Source organism: Delphinapterus leucas, chromosome 11 (assembly GCF_059928025.1).
Source record: "Delphinapterus leucas isolate spDelLeu-1000000601 "Yukka" chromosome 11, BTC_Dleu_Yukka2, whole genome shotgun sequence".
Taxonomy (NCBI): Eukaryota; Metazoa; Chordata; class Mammalia; order Artiodactyla; family Monodontidae; genus Delphinapterus; species Delphinapterus leucas.
In genome coordinates this window covers 95,534,278-95,558,459 of record NC_143139.1, presented here as the reverse complement: position 1 = coordinate 95,558,459, position 24,182 = coordinate 95,534,278, and the positions used below count along the sequence as shown (strand labels likewise).

At 55.6% G+C, this 24,182-nt stretch overlaps 1 protein-coding gene across 3 annotated transcripts in view; it reads right to left on the bottom strand.

Moving 5' to 3' along the window:
- Nucleotides 1-1,433: 1,433 nt before the first annotated feature.
- Nucleotides 1,434-24,182, bottom strand: part of SREBF2 (sterol regulatory element binding transcription factor 2) — a 60,433-nt gene continuing 37,684 nt past the window's right edge. The window contains exons 11-19 of one of the 3 annotated variants that reach the window (XM_022597009.3): nucleotides 21,516-21,685; nucleotides 14,045-14,213; nucleotides 12,449-12,566; nucleotides 11,501-11,610; nucleotides 10,207-10,339; nucleotides 7,573-7,741; nucleotides 5,295-5,480; nucleotides 3,684-3,795; nucleotides 1,434-3,239 (exon numbers count right to left, since the gene is read on the bottom strand). In XM_022597009.3, the coding sequence (XP_022452717.1) occupies nucleotides 3,019-3,239; nucleotides 3,684-3,795; nucleotides 5,295-5,480; nucleotides 7,573-7,741; nucleotides 10,207-10,339; nucleotides 11,501-11,610; nucleotides 12,449-12,566; nucleotides 14,045-14,213; nucleotides 21,516-21,685 (1,388 nt within the window). In that variant the 3' untranslated portion in view covers nucleotides 1,434-3,018. The remainder of the gene's footprint in view (nucleotides 3,240-3,683; nucleotides 3,796-5,294; nucleotides 5,481-7,572; nucleotides 7,742-10,206; nucleotides 10,340-11,500; nucleotides 11,611-12,448; nucleotides 12,567-14,044; nucleotides 14,214-21,515; nucleotides 21,686-24,182) is intronic. The other 2 variants (XM_089921383.1, XM_089921384.1) reach the window with 2 other exon arrangements.

Below are 24,182 nucleotides of genomic sequence, written 5' to 3'. Positions count from 1 at the left end.
GAAGGTTGTGTGTTGGCAGAGGGGCCCTTGCTCCCAGGGTACAGGGAGTCTCAGGCCTTCCTCCTGCTGGCTGGGCTGCCCTGAGGCCCCCAAATCCACCAGCTCTTCACCCATAGGAGGGTCCACCTTGCTGTTTCTTCCGTCCGTTGAGGAAATCAAGGCCCAGAAGCCCGCGGGCAGAACAGAGCCCAAAGCCCATGTTCATGCCTGCAGTGAGAACCCCCATGGCTTACAGGGAAGGCAGCCCTCACACCCTCAACCCAGGATGGGGTTGCCCCCGGGACTCTCCTGCAGCCGTACAGATACGGCTGGGGGAGGGGGGTGGGTGCTGAGCCATGGATCCTGCAGAGACTCACAAAAGGACTGGGTTCCTGGGCACGTATCAGCCACCCATGGCCACCCACCCTGGTGACATAGGCCCTGGCTAGGCTATGCTGGGAGGTGGGCGTGACCTCTTGGTTCATTCTCAGTCCCAAGGGCCCTGGATCTACATCCCAGGGGGCCAGGCCTCCACTGAAAACGCTGCTGTAATAACTGTGGACAAGGACCAGCTACAGCTGCCAGCCCTGCCCCGGGCTGCTCTGGCCCGTGGGACGGTATGGTCTGCTGTACTGCCCTTCAGAGAACGGAGTGGCTTCGGGAGCTGAAGGGACTTGGCCCATTTCTCAGCTGGGCCAGGTCATGGACCATGCACTTCAGCCCCCAGGCTTATCCTGATGTGGCACTGCTGACCCCGCCTCCCCACAGGGCCCAGCACTCCCCCATCCCAGCCCTCCTTGTGGTCCAGCCCCTCACCAGCCTCACTAGGCCCTCACCATAAACTGGCACTTCATGTGTGCTGTGTCGCTCAAACTGGCCAACAGCCTATGGGGACTTCGTCAAACGCAGGGACTGTCAGCCCCATTCTGCACACATGGAAGTGGAAGCTGAGGTGATGCGTGCGCCCTCCCCGCCCCACGCAAGGGGACCCAGCTGGCAAGTACAGGAGCTGGACTTGGATGTGACTTGCAGGCCACATCCTCAGAAGCTCACTGCCTCCCGGGAGACGGGGAAACCAAGGTGTGGCCCACCCAATAGGGGAGAGGTTCCTCTCTGAGGGGTGAACACAGAAGGGCTTAGCATCCCAAATCCCAAAAAACCCTGCTGTCCCCTAAACAGCCAGCTCTGTGTCCTGCATACAGTGACCTCTGACCCCAGCAACACCAATACCCCTTTTATCCCAGGTCTGTCCCAGCCCTGGAGTGTGAGCCAGGCAGCCAGCATTGGGAGGAAGGGGCCAGGTGCATGGGCAGGCAAGGAAGGTCCATCAGATTGAAGCCCCCTGGGGCCTCTCAGCAGAGAGGGAATGGCTATCCTCAGTTCTGACCCACTGGAGGCCGAGCCATGCAGTCACCACAGCGGTCGTGCCACAGACCCTCACACGCCTCACGCTGGGTGGTACCAATCTGTGTTTATTCAATAACCTACATCCAGGACACAGTGAATGATTCCACATCAAGGAAGCCATAGGTGTATCCCCCTGTTCAGTGAAAAAACAACCCCCCCACCCCTAAACGAGAATGAGAAAAGGCACAGTATATACACATGACACAAAGGCTGGCTCACCCAGTGGGCCGGGGCCATAAATTACAGTTGTGGGGGGGGAGGTGGGCAGGAGAGAGAAAAAGTGGGTGAGGTCCAAGCTGACTTCCAGCCTGCACTTGGCCAGAGGAGCCCCTCCCTGCTGTGTACCCCCATCTGTGCTGGGGTCCCAGCCCACTTTCTGCCCCAACCAGCCTGAGTGGGTGAGAAGCACAGGGAGGGAGGGAGGGAGGGCAGCCCCTCTCAGCCTCCCAGCAGGCCCCCGGGTACCAGGCAGCCCTCAGGTCCCAGGAGAAATGGCCTCCGGGTAGGCACCAAGCCAAGGGATCCAGAAAAGTGGGACCACTTCTCCTTCCAGGCCCCCCCCCTCAAGGAAGGGGGCTTCATTCCTAGTGCGCACCTTGGGCAACACTGGGCCCACCCTGAAAAGGGGCTTGTCACTGGGGAGGGGTTGGGGTCTGGTCCCTGCCACCCTGGCTTATTTTCAGGTCAAGAATTAGGGATAAAAACAGACTATGGAGGTAGGAGTTGGGGTGACAGGGAGCTGAGAACCCATGAAGGCCCCTGGTCCCCAGTCCTTAATGGGTGGCTTCATCTTTCCCAACCCCCTGGGACTAACCCAAGGTTGGGCTGACATCCCAGGGGGCGGGGGAGTGGGAAGGAACAGGACACTTAAATAAGATACCGTTTATTTTTTAAAAAATTAAAAAATTATGCCGACATTATTTCATCCATCCCCAGGTCTGCCCCCTACCTCCCACCCACCTCCCAAGGGCTGGGCTCCCTCCTTCCCTGGCTCGTGTGTAGTAAAGAGAAAACAATGGACTGGCTTTGTTAGGCACAGGGGAGGGGACGCAGACCCAGGGAGAGAAAGAAAGATGCCACAGCAACTTAGCCCTGCATCACAGCAACCCCAAGCACACTGATATAAAAACATTCGTATAAAAAGGGGGGGCGTGCTGGGCACAGTGCCAAGGGTGAAGCGCTCTGGTGCCCAGAGACCTAAGTCCCCCAGAGGGAAAGCCTGATAAACAACAAGGAAGCAGGAAAAGGCGGGGAGATGTTCACAGGAGAGAGTGTGGGAGGGCTGGAGGTGGGGCCGGGCAGCTTGGGAGCTCCCCCTGCCGCTTCCACGTCAGGGCGCCCCCACCTCCTGCCCCGCCCTGACTTTCCTCTCTCAGGCCCACTGGGGCCTGGACTGTGGGCATCTATCCACAGCAGCTTTAAGGGGCTCTGCCCAAGGGGCCCACTAGCCTGAGGTGGTCCAAAAGCCTTAGCAGGTGACAGCTCAGAAGCCACGGCTCATCCCACAGCTCCCAGAGGGAGGAGGGAGACTGGGAGGCAGAGGAGGAGGGAGAGGAACACAGACAGGGGGAGGAGGGAGGGAGAGACTGAGAGGCAGAGGGAAGTGGTGGCCGAGGTGGGCAGAGCCGGGGGTCAGGAGGCAGCGACGGCAGCGCCGCCCCCCAGCTTGACCATCATCTGCTGGCAGTCGCTGCACGAGCGCCGGTCGCCCACCTTCTCCAGGGCGCGGGCGGCCTCGGCCAGCAGCACCGCCCGCTGGCCCGGGGAGGAGAGGAAGGAGAGGGGCAGGTGGCGGCAGGCCAGCAGGATGGCGGTGGCCCGCTCTCGCTGGCCGGGCCAGGCGTCCGCCTCTCCTGTGGGAACGATGAGACACGCACTCGCTGAGATGAGAGCCCGCCAGGACGCAGGCGCTGTTCCCAGGGCTCGGTGTGCGCTGGTTTATTTAATCCTCACACCCCCCAAGTGAGGGAGGTTCCAGTGCCCTGCCTAGTTCACAGAGATGAGCTGAACCCGCGGTGCCACAGGCTATTACTCCGAGGCGGGGCCGAGGTGTGGCCTATCAGCGCAGCCGTCCCCTCCTCACTCGGAGTTGGACGCGTGACAACGCGACCAAGGCTGTCCCAGCCCCACAGCACCTCATGGACCCTCCCCCGGCACCCACCAAATCAAGCCTCGGGTTTCCTCGGTTCTCCCTGCAGATGCCGAGGGCAGGGCAGGGCTGGGCTCCTCCCCCGTTTCCCCGCCCCTCCCCAGGCAAGGCCCGCCCAGGCCGTGGCGCAGGGTGCTGGTGGGCTCACCATGCTTGGCGTTCTGAGCGGTGCGCCGTCGCAGGCTGTGCTCCAGCAGCTGGTGGGTACGGGTGGGGCTGGCCCCCGCCATCAGACGCACGGTGGCTTCATGCAGGAACACCTGGGAGGTGCAGGGGGACACAAGCCGGGGGTCCTCACCTGTCTGTGCCCCAGTAGGTCTCTCTCCCTGCAGCATCTCGTCTGCCACCCGAAGGCACCCCTTCTCCTCTCCACAACACCCTGCCCTGCTCACCCCTTGAAAGCAACCTCTCTCGTCCTCACTCTGACCCCCGACACAAGCCAGGCAGGAAAGGGGAACACAGCACAGGCCACCTGGTGGGGCAGGAGCAAGGCTGCGAGCTGAGAAAGAGGCCAAGGGCTGCCTCCTCTACCGCTGACCCGGAGCGCTAACGCGCCCTCTGGGGTTGGAAAACAAGTAGCCTGGGGGGACCCGCACTTCGCTGGAGGCAGCCTCCAGCTGGAAAACAGGACAGAGGTGAGGCAGGGGCAGGAGGGGGCAGGGGGACGGCTGTGCTGGCACCAAGGAGGTTCAGGGTCCTGTTGCCTCCTGTTTCTTCAGAAAGGAACAGAGTCCAGAGGTTTCCAGGTGAAAGTCTGCAGCTCTTCTGTAAATACGAGTCACTGGGGATGGGGGGGCCAGGCCTAGGTCTCTAATTTCTTAACATCTCAAGGTTCTTTTACACCTTAACATCTCAGTGTGTGAGGAGCGCTGCCCTGGAAGGCACCGGGGGAGGCGGTGAAGGGCTTCCGCAGGTGGCAGTCTTTTCTGAGGAAGCCTTTGATGGGGGCCACGGTGCCTGGGGCACACTTCCTCTTCTCCACGGTGAGGGGGTTGGCTCTCACATGACTGTACTCCATCTGCCGTGTCTGTCCTGGCTCGCTCGCTGCACACAGGGGCCACAGCGTAACCCTGCGAGGGCCCCATAGCACCCTAGGGTGGGGGCAGCCTCAACCTGAGCCCTTCTTTTTCGCACCCTTCCCTCCCCACACTTCTGGCCTTCTCGCCTGAATTTCTGGAAAATAATTCAGGCAGCGAGAACATGCTGAGTATATTACCCTAATTAGCAATAAAAATAAACCAAACAATGAAATGATTTGCATCCAGTAAGCCCAGTTACACATCTGCCCCCAGAGCTTATCTCAGACCGTGTAGCCATCGCCAAGGGGATGTTACGTGGGGCGTCGGGCAGCAGAACCAAAGCCCCCAGTGGCTCAGAAAAAGAATGAAAGGCATGTCTAGGGGCATTCTGCTGCTCTGACACCAATTATGAAAGCCAGAGTAGAGAGCTTCCTCGTGGCCTTCCCGCCCCTCTCCGCTCAGGCTGGGAGCCCCTTCTTGCTCCCACTGCCCCCAGAGCCCCCCATTCCCGAGTTTAACTGGTGAGGCGCAATCTGTGTTGTCCTCTGTCTGCGGCCGTGTGGCCTGCTCACCACCACGCTCCAGGGCTGGGCACACAGCAAGTACTCCACCAACATGGGCCAAACAAAGGGATACATGGCACCCAGCCCAGTGCCTGATAGCTCAGGAGACCGACTCCACGACCGAAGGCCAGTGCTGTGCTGGGTTCTGCCCTCTCCCAGCAGCGAGCCGGGCCTCACCTTGCGGTAGGCTGGGCGGAAGCTATGTGCCAGCCTGCGCAGGCTGCCCAGGTCCCGCTGGAAGCCAGCCAGCTCAGCGCCCGACGCGTGGTAGGTCTCACCCAGGGCCTGGCTGGCTCCTGCTTGTTTCTGCCAGAGTGCTGTCCTCAGCGACAGGAGCAGGTCACAGGTCAGCAGCTGGACCACCTGCAGGGTGGGCCACGAGGGAGAAGACAGGTGACTGGCAGATTCCTGGGGCAAGGATCCCAGCACCCACCAGGCCCTCCCGAGCCTGACACCCGGCAGCTCCGGGACGAAGGGCGGAGCCCCAGACGGGGGAGCCTGGAAAACACCCCACAGGGAGCAAGAGAACACCTGGAGAGTGAACTTAAGCTCACGGCATCTAGTCCTTTCCATGGCCCCAGGTGGTAGATCTGTTCTCCCATCTTGCGGGTGAGGAAGCTAAGGCTCAGAGAGAGGCTGCAGGCTCGTGTAGGGGACACAGTGGCGAGGACACGGGTCTGATAGGAAGTCGCAGGTCCCTCCCGCCTCACAGGAGCCCTCCCACGGCTGGCCGGGAGGCTGAGATACTCAAAAGGTGCCTCGGCCCCATCCTTCCAGTGGAATCCAAAAGCCCGAAGTGGCAGCACAGCCTGGAGATGGAGGACCAGGGAGAAGAGGCTCGCTTCAACAGAGGGCAACCAAGGCCCGGCCCAAGTGGCCTCTCGGGTCAGGGAGACAGAAGCCCAACAAGGCAGAGCCGCAGAGCAGCTGAATGCTTGGGTTTGGATCCACTGACCCAGATCTACCCTGACATATGACCAAACCTCTCTGAGCCTCAGTTTCCTCACCCACAAAACGGGCACCTCAGGGCTGCAGTGAGCATCACATGAGAGAATGCGTGGAGGCACCATGCCCGGCCTCAGAAGCACTGGCCTCAGCCCACACTGGTGCCATTAAGCACAGATGCCGCCAGGCACCAAGGCCAGGCCACCTGCCTTGCTCCAGAGGGCCCTCAGCACCAGGGAGCAGCGCTTCTCAAGATGGGTCACATGCGGCCCTCAGGCTCTGATGGACTCCCCCAGGCCATTCCTCATCTTGTCCAGCCTGGCTTTCCCCTTCTCCAGGGTGCTGGACCTGGGAAGCTCACCGTGCTGCCCCAGACCTGGACCCTGCCTTGAACCTGCACGTTGGCTGACCCTCGGCCACAGTGTTTTTTGGCTGCTGACAGCTTTGGGGGGGGGGGACACGGATGAGGTCTCTCTCCTCAAACAAAGGTGGCACTTCTAAGAGGTGGGGTAGCAGCCTGGGGCTGAATTCTGCCCCCGAGGGAGGCCAGCTTCTGTGGAGTTCCCTTCTTCTAGGCCCATTCTCCCACACAGGAACCCCAATCCCAAGGGTGCCCGCAGCCTCTCTCTCCTTCCCTAGACTAAGCTGAGACAGTCTAGTTCTCACGAAGACGAATAGTACCGGACACCAGCAGAGGAGTCGCACAAAGCGAGCTGTGGCTCCCCCTCGAGCCTCTGGTCTTGGGCCCTGTCGGCACGCTGCCTGTCCTGTAGGGCTGCCTGCTGTCCTGGGCTCACCCCAGGGACCTCTAGCCAGAAGTGCCAGACCAAACCCTAGTGAGGGGCTCAGGGCCGGACCCTCCAGGACACACCTCCTGTCTCCCTTTCTGGAGTGAAACCACGCTCCTCCCTGCGAACAGATGATGCTTCTCCTTCAGCTGCCTGCACGCCTCCCTCCCCTCTCCCGGACGGCCCTGCCTTGTGACCCAACAGCGAGAGTAGAGCCCTCTGACAAGGCCTGGCTGGAAGTCTCTCGAGGGCTGGGCAGGCCTCTGTGATGCACTGTGGAAACATTGCATGGGTACCGCCAGAACATGCAATGCAACTACAATGCACCACAGCTGCCCGCTCGAGGGTGTGCAGCCAGCCGTGGGGGTGCCCAGGACGCTCAGCTGGCTCAGGATGTGCATGTGAGGGGGCGGGGGCCCGTGGGGGCCTGGGGAGTCGGGCAAGCTGCCTGGAGCAAATGCAGAGCCCTGGCCAGCTGAGGTTCGCCTGGGGCTGACCAAGCTGAGGGCCCGCAGGACCCAGGACTCAGGTGGGAACATGCTTGTCCAAGTACTGAAAGGAAACCCACCTGGACCCACAGCCTACGATCTGGGGAAGGGGGCTGCTTGCCTGGTCTGTCTTTCGCACAGCCCCACGGGCTGGGTGGGCTCAAGGCAGGTCAGAGCGCTCTTACCCAGCAGAGCTGAGCACCTCCCCGAGGGGCCAGAGAAGCCCCCACTCACATGGCTGAGGGCTGGGTCGCAGGCGGCCCCACTGACGTTGAGGCTGCTCCACAGGTGGCCACTGGCCCTCTCGCAGTGGCAGAAGGAACTCTGCTGCCCGTCCGCCTTCCCGGAGAGTGAGGCATGCATAGCTCTGCAGGTGTGGAAGACGGCCTTCACCAGGGGGCTCCTGGGCGGTGAGAGAGGCAAGAGGCAGGATGTCAGTGCACGTCGCCTGCGGAGAATGAAGGGGGAGCCCAAGCCGGAGACAACTGCCCCCTCGCTGCTGTGACACGTGGGTCTGTCTGTTAAACCAAATGCTGCCGTAATGGTTCCAGATCCCCAGCTCCAGATCAGAAATGCCAGCCCTGAGTGAGGGAGGCTTCCCACCCCTAAGCACCTTCCTCATTCAAGGAAGGTTGATGGCGTTCATTTCCTAGTGAAGGAGTCGGATGATAAATGCATTAGATTCTGACTGTGTAATGCCAGGTGGTGCACGTGCCATGAAGGAAAGTCACGCAGAGGAAGGGGGTGGCATTTTATAAAGGATAGTCAAGGACGTCCTCTCTGGAAAGGTGACACTCGCGCAGAAGGAACCTGAGGGAACTCCTGAAGGAACCGGGGAAGCAGGAGTGTGGATTTCTAGGAAGGAGGGGTCCAGGCAGAGAAGCAGCATATGCAAAGGCCCTGAGTGTCTGACACATGTGAGAATATCCAGGAACGAGCATGGCTGGAGGGGAGGGGAGCAGAGGGAGAGCAAGCTCTAAACAAGGCCCTTCTCAGCCTGGCCGCGGCCCTGCCTCCCATCTGCCTCTGACCCTGCTCCAGGCTCCAGGCAACCAAAGCTCATCTCCTCTCCCTTCCTCACTCCTTGCCTCTGCTGACATGGGTGCCTCTGCCTGGAATACCCTTTCTCACCATTTCCCACTTGTCTCCTGAGACTTGTTCCACCTGCCCGGCCCTCTGGTCTGCCTTCTCCTGTCCTGCCCCCCACAAGCCTCCTCTGGCTGGCCCCCGGGTCAGGCCCCCTGGCTCCCCCAATTATGCGCCTCCTTCCCTCACCAGGCGCTGTGCGAACTCCCGGAGGCTGACCGGCCTCTGGCCCGGAACCCCTCCCAGCGATGCGCCGGCTGCTTCACGGGAGCCGAGACTGGCCTGGCACAGGCAAAGGCGACAGCTCCCACAGGAGAAGGTGCCGAGCAGGACGGCCACTGTCTATTCGCTTACAGCTATAACTTGCTGTCCTGTTCACTGCCGCCTCCCAGAGCCTAGAACGCAGCCGACACAGAGTACGCCCTCAGCTAAGTATTCGCGGAAGGAATGATGGAATCATGGAAGAGGTACAGGAGACCCCAGAATGCGGCTCATGGCCAACAGGAAGGGATCAGAGACACAGGCTCAACCACCAGGGCTGCCACTAAGAAGCCGCCTAAGATGGTCATTCAAACAATCTGTGCCTCAGTTTCCTCATCTGTAAAGTAGCCACAATACCACTTGCTGCTACCTGTGGTGACGTACAGTACTGGTCCCATTATCTGCACCTGTTCTCTAACGGCCATTGCCCCAGAAGCCAGGTGTTCAACTCTTTGGAGAAACTTAGCCTCGTTTCATAGAGCAGGTCAGGGAGACAGTGGGGAGGCTGGGATTGGGGGAGGGGTCCCACAGCATCATTATCCCTAAAGAGCAAAGGGACCCCGGAGTGACTGAGTTCGGGGGAAGGAACGCCTGCTGGGGGTCTTAGCTGCACACTGGGGCTCTGTTCTTAGAAGTGAGGTGACTTTAGATGATTTACCCGCCGAGCCTCAGTTTCCTCAGGTGCATTGGCTGGGAGAAAACACACACAGAGTGGGTGCTCACTGGTCAGGGTGCTTAAAAATGGGTTACTTAAATGAAACTGGAGTGTCAGACCAACTTTAGGGAACCTGCCTCAATCTGCTTTTCTCAGCTCCCTCCCGCTCTCCTGGTTAGCATCTGCTCAGCCTTGGCTCTGAGGAAAGACCCAGTGAGGCCTTTCTGTCTTGGAGCATTTCACCATTTCTCTCGAATGGCAGAGGATGTCAGGGACACTGAGATCCAGTCAGAAGCAGCCAGGACACCGGCGGGCTGCTCGTCACTACGGGCCAAACGCCCCCGAGAAGCAGGCGTAATTCCCCCAAGAGGACAGTCAAAAGCTCTCCGGTGATGCCTTGCGCTAAAGGCCTTTTTAGTGATAGCGCCGGTGGCGGGGTGGAGGGCGGCGGAGAGGAAACTGGATGCAGTGCTGGCACGTGAGAGAAGGATCCTCGGGCCTGCACAAGCCGGTGCTGGCTGTAAGCCATCAGCACCCTGCCCGGCTCCACCGGGAGCTTCTGAACATGCTGGGGGCTGCCGGCTCTCCCCGCCCGTCAGCCTGTGCAAGGAGGCCCGGAAGCAGCACGGACCGCTGCTGGGGTGACACACACGGACAGCCGTGCTCGCCACGTTTGGTCTCTCCATGGTGCCCTCACCCCCTCACTTCATCTCTCCATCTGTCATGTAGTCCCCAGGCTGCCTGACCCTTCACCCAGATGGCCACCCAGACCTGCTCCCTCCCACTAACCCAGTGAGCCTGGCACAGCTGGCGCTGGGGACTCCCCTGGAGAGAAGCAAGCAAGTGGTCAAGGGGGGCTTACGCACTCTGTCACTTCCAGGGCCTTGGGAACACGCTCCACTTCGGTAAAGTGAGCGCGCACAGCTGCGTCGTCTCCCTGGAGCCAGCTGATGGCCATGGTGATCGCGGACGTCCACCACCGACAGACAACGTCTGGACCTAGAGGTGAACAGAACCAAACGCTGCTCCAGCACCCACAGAAACCAGAGCCTGCTGGCTGCACCTGGTTCCCATCGTTCGTGCCATCTCTCCCTCCTGGCGATGGGCTGGGGCCTGTGGGCTGCCCTCTCACACGATTCTGGTGGGAGCACCAACCAGCACCATCTCAGAACACATTTGGCAATCTGTATTGACAGCCTTAAAAACGTTCACTCCTATTAACCTAGTAATCCCATTTTTTTTGGCAATCCATCACAAAGCAATTGGCCTAGAGAAAAAAGGCTCCACGAAGATGTTCACTGTGGTGTCATTTTTAAGTAAAAAGCTGGAAACAACCTAAACTTCCAACAGTTGTGAAAAGTGGTGTTTCCAAAGTATTTGTAGTAACAGGCTCAGGTTAGAATCTTTTTAGTGTTTTCCTCTCTGAGGCTAAGTTTTCTCAGTGAACCTGTACGATGAAAGGCCTAAGAACATGTTCTTTTCTAAACTCTGAAATAAAGACAGGCCACGAGGTCAGTGGTCACGATGGGGCGGCTGCTTCTCTGGGATCCTTCTCTCTCTAGGGAGAGCGGCCAGAAGGGAGCTCCGCGTTGCTGTCCCCCAGCAGCCTCAGAAGCGCAAGAGGTGACAGCTCGTGTGCCATCACCCAGATGGCAGTTTAGAGACAGAAGCAAAGAATGTCCTGGTGACAACTCAGTCGGTGGTTGTGCTGTGCCACCCAAGGCGACGGGTACTGTAGCAATATAGATGCCCGGATGAAAGGCCTCTTTGGCAGAGTGTCAGACCCAAGAGCAGCCCCGGGGACCACTGTGCATTGAAAGGTGAGCCCCTCCCCAGCTCCCGGTGCCGGGACCACTTGCTGCCCGTTCTGAGCGTTTGGGAGAATTCCTGACCTGCCCCACCCATCCAGGGCCCAGGGAGGGCACTGACTCACTCATCGTCACACTTCTAGGAGAATCATGATCTCCTGCCCCCAAAACGCTGTCCAGCACGGGGGAACTGTGCATGAGGGCTACATGGGGGCTGCAGATACACACCTCAGATCCAGAGAAGATTCTCGAGTGCAGACTCACAACTAACCCTGGACGCTGGGACACAAGGGCTGTGAAGGGCTGAACCAAGCAACCTGAGGCCTGCGGAGCTGCCCCACAGGATGCTTACCAAGGGCTGACTTGAGCACGCAGCTGCTGGAGAAGGGGGCGGTCACAATCCCCACAGAGTCCACAAAAGAATTAAGTAATTTCAGGTACTCCAGAGCACTGGAGAATTCACTAGAAAGAAAAGAAAGGGTCCCACACACATCAGAATGTACACAAGAACCACGCTCATGGCCTGGCTGGTCAGCCCCCAGCTCTGAGACCCACCACACCAGGTGCCCCGAGCTCTGCCTCTCACACCACTCACACTCTCCCCAGGCTGCCCTGACACCGGTTCTGACACTCTCCCCTCTGCCGGGAGAGCCAGCTTTCTCTTGCATCCCTCGCCCTTCAAGACCTAATTCAACTGTCATCTCTGCCCAGAAGTTTTCTGACCTCCCAGGTAGGACCGCCCTCCCCTCTCCGCTCAGGTGCACTCCAGTCAGGACCTGGGCCGTGAACCAGAGTGACCTTGGCCCGTCTGCCTCTCAGGTCTGACTCTGTGAAGGAAAGACTGCACTCAATAACTCTGTAAGAATAAGACACTGTCTGACACACTCAGTACAGGTCGGGGTCCCACAAGGTGTCTGGGCCAGAGCGCCTGCCTTCTGCCGAGCTCCCCACATTCCACCCCACACCCTCCACAGGCCACCCTTCCCCTGGCAAAGAGCAAAGCAAAAGAATCAAATCCCTGACTGCTCCGAGAACTGACTCCACTTGGTGAAGGGATGGGTAAAAAGGAGTAAAACGCGGAAAGTGATACCCTTGGCCTGGCAGTACAAGGCAAAGAGGCCAGGTCAGAGCCCGCAGAGGGCTCTCGCGGGGCTGCCAGGTTCAAGAAGTAAACATGAAGGGATCACTGGATCTCCCTCTTGACCCTACACTAGGGCTTGTTTCCTTCTAGGCCTCACAGCCACCTCTGAGCTTCCCGGGCAGACGGCCTGAGGCAGGGGGCCCCTCCTGGGGTCAGTACCTGCTCTCCTCTTCCTGGTCTGCAGCTTTCTTCTTGGCCTGAGGTTTCACCAAGGACTCCACAGCTCGCTCCAGCAGGTTCCTGCAGAAGGCCTGGTGCACCTGGGCGATGGGGTCGGCTGAGGAAGAGGAGGCAGGCCAGGAGAAGGGTAAGTGGGTCTCACTTATGGGGTCATTTTGCCTTACAGAGAAAATAGAGGGTGGAGAGAGGAACCCAGGGAGCAGCTGTCCCCTCCGAATCGGGGCAAACGCCCTCAACAGACCCCAGCACTGCTTGTTGAACAGTCAGAAGGTGGGGATGGGGGCGGGGAGGGGTGGGTCCTGGACTGGCTCCGGGGGCGTGTGAGGAGTGCTGTGCCTCCTGGTGCAACGGCCAGCGCTTCCGTTCAAGGTTGGGAGCTGTGTGGCGGCCACAAGCCTCATCAGAAGACAGGAGATGGGAAGGTGGGCAGTACACCTGTACACGTCTCAGGGACTGCCTCTTCTCCTGTGGCTCAGGAGGACAGCCAGCAGAGGGGAACGTGGCGCCGGCTGCTGCCTGGCGGGATTAGGGAAACGCCGCTCCCGCTTACCGGAGCCTTTGCGTGAGGCCTGTGGCCAGCAATTGTCTGGCTGAGCCTATTAAACAAGAAGCCTTGCAATGCTTGTGACAGCTGACTGTCACCGACAGGCCCCCCCCAGCTGGCAGGGCGTCACCAGCCTTCCCCTCACTCACATGCCACAGCCATGTGGGTTTCAATTTGACAAGAGCAGGGAGGCAGGACACTTATGAACACATTCTGGGCGAGAAGGCCTAGAGCCAGAGCCACCAGAGGTGAGAAAGCCAGGGGCAGTCCACGGCGCAAAGCAGCCTGGCGACGCAGCTGAGATTTACGATGGCTTTTGCTTTCATCCTTACTTTCTGGTGTTGTACATCACGCTTCCTTTGAGCAATAAAGTTATTAAAAAGAAACGACGGTGGAACCTCCCTTCCCCACAAAATGTTTGACACACACCCCTGTACCTGCAGGACATGTCTGACTCGCCCCAGACTGCCAGTTCAGAGAGAGTAAAAGCGCAGAAAGCAGAAAGCCACGGCTGCTCAAGTCTGAGCCAACCCGAACAGCCTCTCCTGCTCCGAGGCCGGGTGAGGGGACTCCAATCACTGTCAGACACCGGGGACAGCAAGCCAGCATCTCCTCCCGACGCCTGGAGCCCTGTCCCTGCCACCACTCTGAGCACTTGATGACCGTCTGTCGCCTGTTGTTCCCTAACTGCTCCGTCTATGTCTGTCTGCTTTCCAGGGGGAGCGGGAGATTGGGGCCAGCAAACAGCAACTCCACACATCCTCTGAGTCTCCAAAGCGCCCAGAACAAGGGCAAGATTCCAGCTGGTGCTCAATCACCATTAGTAACGTGTGGCGGTGTGACTGATGTCAGGACCACGGGCTCTGCATGTCAGAGAGAGGCGAGCTGCAAACCCAGCTTAGCTGCTGACCAGGCTCATGACCTCCCTGAGTTTAAGGAAAACATGGCTGAGGCATCCTGTGTCCCCACGTGTCTGGAGTGTAGCCACCCTGTGGTACTGGTGGCTCTCATAGCTGCACAGGTGCTCTCACCTGGGTTCCTCTGGGCACAGTACAGACTCTCCTTGGCAGCCGACTTCACGGACCAGCTCCGCTCCATGAAAAACTTCTGACCCAGGGGGTGGCAGAGCCAGCGCAGCGAGTCGGGAACAGCGCTGCGCTCGGGGCCACACAGGCTCTGGGCGCGACTGAGGAAGTAGCTCTGTGGAAGGACAAGGACCACGGTGACAGCAGGGTGGCAGAACGCTGGCTGCGCCACCATGGTGGAGGCAGGTTGGGGAAGGAAGGTCAGCAGGAGGGCTGGGGCACTCACATACCTGGAAGGAAATGCCCTCACTGAAACCAGGGCCATGGCCCTGGTGGAGTCTGCCGGGCTCGATGACCGCATACAAGCCCCAGCTGGATGGGGGTGGGGCCTCAAGGCACCCACGGGGGCCCGGGTGCACCCTGTCCTGCTGGGTCTGCCTAACCCGACTCGAATCTTGTTCTGGGCTGTGCTGGCATTCAGCTGCAGAGCTGAGGAGGGCTCTCCCAGGCCCCTCACGGCACTTTAGCCCTCAGCCCCATCAATGGTGCTACACCCTAGCCAGGTGGCCCACTGGGTCCTGGGACTTTTTCTCATCTGTCATTTTAATTACATATCTTTCAGAGTATTTTTAGGCAAAACCGTATTCTGCTTTGACTAATTTTCATCTCTTTTACCTCTGAGTGTGAAGCGTTTAGAACAGGCACCCAGCAAGTGGTCAGTGACTGTTATTTACCATCACTGTCACTCTAGAAAGCACTGGCGTGAAAGGGCAGCCCTGAGACTCGTCCAGCCCCCTAAAGAGAACCCCCTGCCATCCCCGGATGAGTCCTTGACGTGAACACTGGTCTAGTGAAGAAAAGACCTGAAAGCCTCTTTGCTGGACAATTCAAAGAGCCAGTGCCCCAGTTTCCCAGGCCCCTCTTCTGCCCACAGGATAACATCACTCCAGGGCCCCAGGAATAAGAATTGTAGGGACGATGCTGTCTAACCATGTTTTCAGAAATTGTGGCATTTTTTGAGTAAGGATATCTTTATTCTAAAACCCATGTTTTCCAACCCATAAAAACCACTCGATACAGGCCAATCTGAATGAGAAGCTCAGCAGAGAAGGATGGAGGGAGAGAGAAGCGTGAGATGCAGGGAGCCCAGAGGAGGAGGGGCTGCTGGGCCGGGCAGTGGACCCCAACCTTTACACTGCAGCCCTCACCTCCACAATGAAGGTAGCCACCTCCTTGTCTGGTTCAGTCTGATGGTTCTGACCTTTACTGGGCTCTGAGCAGCCATCAGCTAATGTGATGGCCTCAGAAGACTTGAAGCCCAGGGTCAGAAATAGCCCTGCCAAAGTACCACTCAAGAAACATGGACCAAGGAGACTGGCTTTCTCGGGGAACCTGGTGACGGCTGCCTAAATCCAGAAGAAAAGGACCCGGCCAAAGTGTTCTCTAATGTTATCACGGCACTCACAGGACCAGGTGGGGCATGTCACTTCAATCTCTAATCACAGGGCCAGCAGCACTAATGGCCTTCCCTCCTCTTTGCTGACCACATACTTTAAAAAGGGGACTGGAGAGCAAACGTAGAGAATTCTATGACCTTCTCCTGACCCTCAACAAAGCCCTCACTGGATGTGAGCTTGTAACTGCAACGGTCAGAGAACAGAAGCTGAGGAGCCTGAAGGGGACAGAGGTTGGGGGGGGTTTGGTGGTAATTCCAGGCCCTTTGAAGACTGCGAACCTTCTAACAGTTGCCCCCAGCTCTCTCCTGAGAGCACATACCTGACAAGCAAGGGAGCTTGATGGCTGCTCCAGGGGAAATCTAGGACCACTGATCCCTAAGAAGGGCCCAAGCGTCACCAACAGAAGCAGAAACAAAGCCTGGTTAGGTGATATTGCAAGAGGAACCCAGAGAAGCGATTTAGAAAATCATTAAGTTAAAATACATTTTTAAGCTTAATTCTTAGAAAAGAAAAACTTTAGTTATAACACATCTCAGCAGGAGGGGGAGCTCCAGTTTAGTGGTTTGAATTAATAAGAAATATAAATCCTGGGATAGTCATCCACGGCATGGCTTCTAGAAGGGAAACTGAGAAAATAACTTCTGTTGCTTTTTTTTTTTTTTAATAAATTCATTTATGTATTTATGGCTGCGTTGGGTCTTCATTGCTGTGTGTGGGCTTCCTCTCTAGTTGCGGCGAGCAGGGGCTACTCTTCGTTGTGGTGTGCGGGCTTCTCAATGCGGTCACCTCTCTTGTTGCAGAGCACAGGCTCTAGGCGCACAGGCTTCAGTAGTTGTGGTGCGTGGGATCAGTAGTTGTGGCTCACGGGCTCTAGAGAGCAGGCTCAGTAGTTGTGGCTCGCAGGCTCTAGAGCGCAGGCTCAGTAGTTGTGGCACACGGGCTTAGTTGCTCCACGGCATGTGGAATCTTCCCGGACTAGGGCTCGAACCCGTGTCCCCTGCATTGGCAGGTGGATTCTTAACCACTGTGCCACTGGGGAAGCCCACTTCTGTTGCTCTTTTAATTTTCTTGGTATTACCACCCCATGATCATTTCCTAAATTTTACAGACACCAGAATTCACTCAAGCTGGGGCTGAGGAGCAACCTCACCACCATAACTCATCTGCTAATTGCTGAATTGAGCGGCTGTGGCAGGAGACTCAGAACTGTTCGGATCCTGAGGGCCACCCTGTACCCCTGGGCCAGTTCCAACTCCAGGTTACGTCCTCCCGCTCCAGTCCGACTCGGCGGTTCTCAAACTGTGTGCCAAGGCACCCCAAAGCACCGCAGCAAACTCCACAGGGGTGCCGCTGGATATGTCACACTTTGGGGGGAAACACAGCAATGCTCAACATGAATCGGACACCATGTAAACTGCTAGATGGAGGCAGTTCAGTCTCAATGTGAGACTGCATGACCGTCCTCTGGGTGGTGTCATCTTTGGGAAGCTGAGTTTTTGGAGGCTGTTATAATAAAAAGCAAGTGCAGCGTGAAAGCTGGTGTGGGACAGGAAGTGAAGGTGGTGGCGTCCAGCCTGATTTCAAAGTCTGAGAAGGCACATGCAGCAGGCACACACATCCCATTAGTAAGTATCTATGGTTATTAAGAATAGAACTCAAACATTATTTCTTCCTTCAGTTTTGTGTATTATTTTTCCAAGTGGCCACTAAGTTGTTAAGACAAATATCTATTAAGATGTTTGCACCTAATTAACAAACAGAACTGTTAGGTATTTCCTTTAGCCCAAGGAAACCATGAAAAAAATTACTGAGGCACAAAGGGTGCCACGAACCAAGAAAGCTTGGCAACCTCTGGTCTACACCATTTTCACGGAGGCCAGCCCTCTGCGTGGCCCCCAATGCCTGACTCATTTGCTGGCTAAATACATTCCACCAAATTCAAAGCTTCTTCCTATTTAAGAAAGTACTATCTGGGTCTCTCATTCCCCTTCCAAGAGAAGCAAACAGATGAGAGGGGCAGCTACTTTCCTAGAGACTGGTTCCTCTCCTCTTCCCACCTTACTGAAAATGCACACTTGGCGATACCACTGATTTTCCAAATATTGATACTCTTTGACCCAGCATCACCACCTCTAGAGTTAACCTGAAGAGGTACTGTACAAGCGGGTGAGGGTACTCCCTGCAGCACTGTTTCTAACTGCAAATGCTGGAAACAACCCAAACATCTAGCAGTGGCGCACTGGCTCCATCAAGGATGGTATTTACACATGCTGGAGAAGCAAGTGGAATAGGAGGCAACAAAGAAAGAGGCCCAAGACTTATAATCTGGTTGAAAAAAGCAAGTGGCAAAACAGGATTTCTGATATGATCACATTAAATAAATTATAATGCATATATGTTCTGACGTGCAGGAAGAAAACTGAGGAAATGCACATTAAACTGCTCACTGCTTGTTAGGCATACCCAATGTTTTTGGGGTGGGGGGACACTCATTAGGGAACCATTTTCCTGATCCTCAGCTGTTACACACATGCCTTCCTCAAATGGGCTGAGTAGCCCATTAAAGAACACCTGTGTCTTAGCAGCAAAGACAATCAAAACCCCAGTGGGATTTCTGGGATGACGGGATGATCCTAAAATTTATATGGCAAGGTAAAGAGCAAACACTAGTCACTAAAGCCGGAGGACTGACACTTCCAGATATCAAGACGTATTCGAGGGCTTGGCCATTAGGGGTGTGCGGTGTTGGTGCAATGGAACTGACTAGAGCGTCCAGAAGGAGACTCATCACACGTGGACATTTAACTTAAGCAAAAGGTGCCACTTGGTGCGGTGCGGAAAGGGCAGTCATTTTAACAACAGATTCTGGGGTTGGGAGATAATACATATGAAAAAAAAGTCGATCTTGCACCCTTACCTCCAACTCATACAAAAATCCGTTCTAAGTGGATTATAGACCTATGTGTGAACATTTGAAAATAAAGTGACTAGCAGATACCATAGGAGAGTATCTTCATGACTTTGGGGTAGGATAAAGATATATTAAACAGGACATAAAATGTCTAATTGCTAAGGAAAAGACGAATAATCTGGATTTCATGAACATTAAGAACTTATGCTCAGACTTCCCTGGTGGTGCAATGGTTAAGAATCTGCCTGCCAATGCAGAGGACAGGCGTGCGAGCCCTGGTCCGGGAACATCCCACATGCCGCGGAGCAACTAAGACCGTGCGCCACAACTACTGAGCCTGCGCGCTAGAGCCTGCGAGCCACAGCTACTGAGCCCTCGTGCCACAACTACTGAAGCCCACGCACCTAGAGCCCATGCTCCGCAACAAGAGAAGCCACAACAATGAGATGCCCGCGCACCGCAACAAAGACAGTAGGCCCTGCTTGCTGCAACTAGAGAAAGCCCACACACAGCAACAAAGACCCAACACAGCCAAAAAAAAAAAAAAACTTGTGCTCATCAATCAACACCATTGAGAGAGAGAACAGGCAAGTCACAGAGGGAAACGATATATGCAAAGCACATATCCAACAAAGGATTGTAGCCAGAATAAAGAACTCCTCAAACCAACAAAAAGAAAGGCGTCACAAATAAAAAAACAGGTAAAAGACTTGAACAGGGTTTTCACAAAAGAGGCTATCCAAATGGCCAACAAACTATCCCAATGGCCAATGAAAAGGTGCTCAACATCCTTCATCACCTGGGAATTGCAAATGAAAACTATGAGATACCACCAGCAGGGCTAAAAAAACAACACTGTCACGTGGTTGGTGAGGGTGCAGAACTGGAACTCTTTCCACTGTTGGTGAGGTGAAAATTGGTACATCCACTTTGGAAAACTGTCAGGCAGTGTCTACTGAAGCTGAACATATGCATAACCTCTGACCTAGCAGCGCCATCCCAGAAACGCAGCCACATGTTCACTGAAAGATGAACAGGGATGTTCACAGCAGCACTGTTCACAATAACCAAAAACAGGAAACAACCCCAAAGTCCATTTATAAGCGTCTAGTCATACAATGGACTACTATAACGTAATGAGAATGGGCAATCTGTAAGTACACGCAACATAAATGAACCTTACACGTGACACTGAGCGAAGACAGCCAGACATATACAGGACATATGTGTGACTCTCCTTTCATGGGGGTGGTGGTCACCTGGCTGGAAGGCTTGAGAGGAGGGGCAGTTTGCTGACTGTAAGGGGCCCAAGGTAGGCTTCTGGGATCTTGGTCGTGTTCTGCTTCTTGATCTGTCTGCTGGTTATAAGAGTGTGTTCATTTTGTGAAGTCACTGACCTGTGTATTTATTTATTTACTTATTTATTAATATTATTTTTAAATATTTTCTTATTTGTTATTTGGCTGTGCCAAATAAGTACTTAGTTGCGGCACACAGGATCTTCATTGCGGCACGCGGGATCTTTAGTTGCAGCATGTGGGATCTTTTTTAGTTGCAGCATGTGGGATTTAGTTCCCTGTCCAGGAATCAAACCCGGGCCCCCCTACATTGGGAGCGCGGAGTCCTAGCCACTGGACCACCAGGGAAGTCCCTGACCTGTGTATTTATAATTTGCGTACTTTTCTACATGTATATTGTACTTCAATAAAAGGTTTACAAGAAAAACAAACAACAGGTGGGTTAAATTACGGTGACAGAAATCAGAATGATGGTTACCTCTGCGGGGGGCAGCATGAGTGAAGGCCTGCAGGAGGCTTTTGGGGGTGATGGGAACGTACCACTTCTTGATCTGGGTGGTTGTTTACATGCGTAAGTTCACTTTGTAAAAAGAGCTGTTAAGTTAAAATGTGCATATTTTTCTGTATGTATGTTGTATTTCTGTAAAATTAATGCCTTCAAAATACTTCTGGGGGGCAGAGAAGTTACAAATGTAACGACATTGGCCCAGAGCACTAGGACTGCTCTCAGCCTAGATTCACTTTGCCCAGAAAGCCCACCTTGACTTCCTCTAAGATGGGGTCGGGAGCCCAGTGTGCTCTCTGGGCAGCCAGATTAGCCCCACCCTCACACTCATCTACTGCCCCGAAGGCCTGGTCCTGGTCTGGTTTCCCTGACAGACTATGTGCTCCCCCAGGCAGGGCGAATGTCCTGCTTGCCACTGCACGTCCTCCCTGGGAAGTGCCTGGCCTAGAGCAGGGACTCAGTCACATTTGCTGAATGAACGTCTTATTTGGGTCTTGGAAATGGGGTTGAGACACAGAAAGTACACTGGGCTCTCCTATGCCCTTCGTCACCCAGATTACGGTGACACACTTCAAGAAACGTATCAGCGTCACCACAGGGCATGGTCCTGCTCATTCTCAGCTCATCAGCGTTATTAATGAGATATGGAAACGGATGGGGGGATGTGATCATTCTTTTCTGAAACAGCTGATGTGTTCGTCAGCCTACCCAAAGTAGACATTGAATGAAACGTGCCTATGTCTGCTGCAGTAAGAGGAAGCCTGAGGTCAGCAGAGGCTGGGAACTAGCTGGTAACAAGGACTGTGAATTATCCAGTTGTGAATTCCCGAGGCTGGCCCTGTGTCAGGCTCAATGGAGGCGCCTGAAACCCCAGTTCCCACCCCAGAATCTGACCTGAGCTCCTCACAAGACATACATTGTTTTCCACTTCTGGACCCACAGTGCCGTGATCAACACAAGGTACCAAATAGAATACTTCTGAGTGAACAAAAGAACCAGGAGACACAACCAGAAGATTCCAAGCAGAAGAGTCATATATTAACCCCTGAATACAGGTCGCTCTTATCACTGAATCAATCTTCTCACCTCAGGGCACTAAAATGCCTTGTTATGCTTGTAAGGGAGGAATTTCGTCTGTTGTGTTCACGGCCCTAAGTATTTGTGGAATGACCCACTGAATGAATGTCTACCCCTCTAGGTGGTCGGCCCCCCAAGGGCGGGGGCCCACACCTATGTTCACATCTTGGCTCCTGGCTGGGAAGGGCACTCAGCGAAGGTCCACAGGAGGGAACTGAAGCACACTTACCGCCAGGAAGCCCAGCTTGCCTCCACACTGCGTCTTGAGCCCCATGGCGGCCGTGAGATGGATCTCAACCAGCGTGCTCGGGGGGATTTTCTCCTCTGCACATTCAGCCAGGTTCACAGCGCACAAAGCCATGTGTACATCTGAACAGGCAGATCCCACAGGAAGCTTGCCTATGGCGGCAGAAACGGACAACAACTGTTGACAGATTCCCTCGACCCAAGCTTTTTCCTGCTTTCTCAAGCACAATCGGAGCAACAGCAGAGCCAGAGGAGAAAGTCTGTGAGCTCGGTGATCACACAGTCCTGGATGGGGTGCCAAGCTCTGTGGCTTCGTAGCGGTGTGCTCCTTTCTGCCTCACAGGTTGTTGGGGACAAGAGAAAACACAGGTCACGGGCCTGGCCCGCGGCCCCAGCCCTGTGTAATGGGGAGTGGCTGTGACTGCAGGCCGGTGAACAGGACTCAGAGGCGCAAACTGCAACGCTTTCCAAAACGGCGTCAACAGCATGGCCACGTCCTGCTAACACAATCCTGCGTCTCCAAATGTTGCGAGAAAGGTTATAAAAATTAAAGACAAAAACCCAAGAACAAACTGACGTGAATTTATTTTCATTCAACAAGACCCCCCAGTATATAAGCGCACACCCTCCTGAGGGGGGGGCACGTGACACACAACTGAGCCGTGACAGCGGACACATCATGGGGCAGAGGTGGAAGGCCAGGAGAGGCTTACTAACCCTCCCGTGAGGGCTGTACAGCTCATCTGCGGTGGCCCTGAACTCGGGGACCAGAGTGCCCTTGCTCAGGCCCCGGGGCCCGTCGAGGCTCTGAGGCTTTCACGCTGCTGCCTGCTTCAGTCCTCACCACAGTGCAGGGAGGTGCCCAAGGCAAGCAGGCGCCTCATTTTGCTGAGCCTCAGGGGTGGCCCAGCCAGGCCTCCCGATCCCACCCAGCCTCTCTGGTCTTTTATCAGCCCCCAGACTTCATTCTGCACAGGACTTAGGTGTTGGTCTCCCCCGGGAGGCACCACCGACTGGGCTTTCTCCTTTGCAGGGAAGGAAGGCGGAGGGCAGTGTGGGGACCGTGTCACCTCTGTCCTCTTGGTGCCTTGTGCGGGGCCAGGCCCACAGAGTGCTCAGTGAATGTGGGCAGAATGAGTGATGTGAACCATCCCAGCTGGAATTCTCCTGAACAGATGCAGCCTCCAGATCAGAGACCTGGGATGGAGCTGCTTCCCTCCCCCCGGGCCCGGGGGGACAGAGAAGCAGGGTAGGTCTGAAAATGGCCCTCTGCTAGAACTCTACAAAGGCCCCAGGTGTTCACACCCCACAGCTGGCTCCAGTGTCTCATCTCCACTCCCCCTGGGGCCTGGGCTGAAGCTCCCTCCCTCAGCCACCAGGGCCTTATATCCTGTTACCACATCCCACTGCTGTTCTCTGCCCTCATCTTATCGATGGCCCAGCAGCAACTTCCCTTCTTGAACCCTCTGACTTTGCTCCCCCTACACCAAGCATCTTGGCCTCTCCTGCCTGACCACCTCTCAGGCAGCCTCTGCCCGACTCCTTGTCCCGGGCCTGCCCCTTCCGTGCGGGTCTCCTTCCACATGCCCTCGAGGGGCCCCCCTTCACCACAAGCCCTCTCATCAGCACTCATGGTTTTCATTCTCACCTGCAGGCCAAAGACCCAGCTCCTTTCCTTGGCCTGCAGATCCAGCGTGGCCCCCACCACTGCATCATTTCCCCTCGGTGTCTCACAGGCAAGTGTCCCGAGCGGAACTTCTCACCTCCTCCCTAGAAAACTGCTTTTCCTCTCATTTTCCTTACCTTTGCTGGTGGCAACAGCGTTCACCCAAACGCTCAAGCAAGAAACCAGGGAACCATCTTAGCTAGCTCCTTTCCTTACCCTTCCTGTCCAATGAGTCCCCAAGGCCTGTCAACCCCACTTTCTCCTTTATCTCTGTCCTGTCCTCTTGGCACCTGCATTAGCTTCCACTGGTCCTCCCTGAAGGCAGCCTCAATGCTCTCTTCAGAGCGAATCTTCTCGACCTCAGAAGCACAGACCTGATGACGTCATTTCCTCCACTGCACTGGCTCCCATCCCTCTCCCCTAGCACAGCCACCTTGGGGACCACTGAAATATTCTCCTCCAGAGCTACCCACGTGGGGTTCCTCCTTGGGAACATGCATCCCTCTGCCTGGAAGGCACCTCCCCTTCTGCAGAGCTGGTAAACTCTACACATCCTTTCGTGCAAAGCCGAGACTTTCCAGAAAGCCTTTCCTGAAACCCTCCCCAACAAGGATCCCTTCCCCTGAACTGAAATCCAATTCTTCTGCTACCTCTACCACACTGAACTGTAATTCACTTGCTGACCTGTCTGCTTCTTCATTAGAGCAGGAGTTCGTTGAATGAAATAAATGATCATATTTCACTGAATCTAAGATGCCATCAATTTTAAGTTTCACTATTAAGTACCACCAAGGAAAAAACATTGCCAACTCAACCATGACATTCATTGTGTAGAGGACAAAGCCAAGCGTAGAGATGTTAATGTGAAAAATGTGTGTCTTAAATTGATGAACTGCAATCTTTACCGCTGTAGCTGTTTGTCTAACCATCCTAAACGGGTAGTGTGAAGGGGACATCATTCAGCTGGGGCAGAAAACTGGCAAA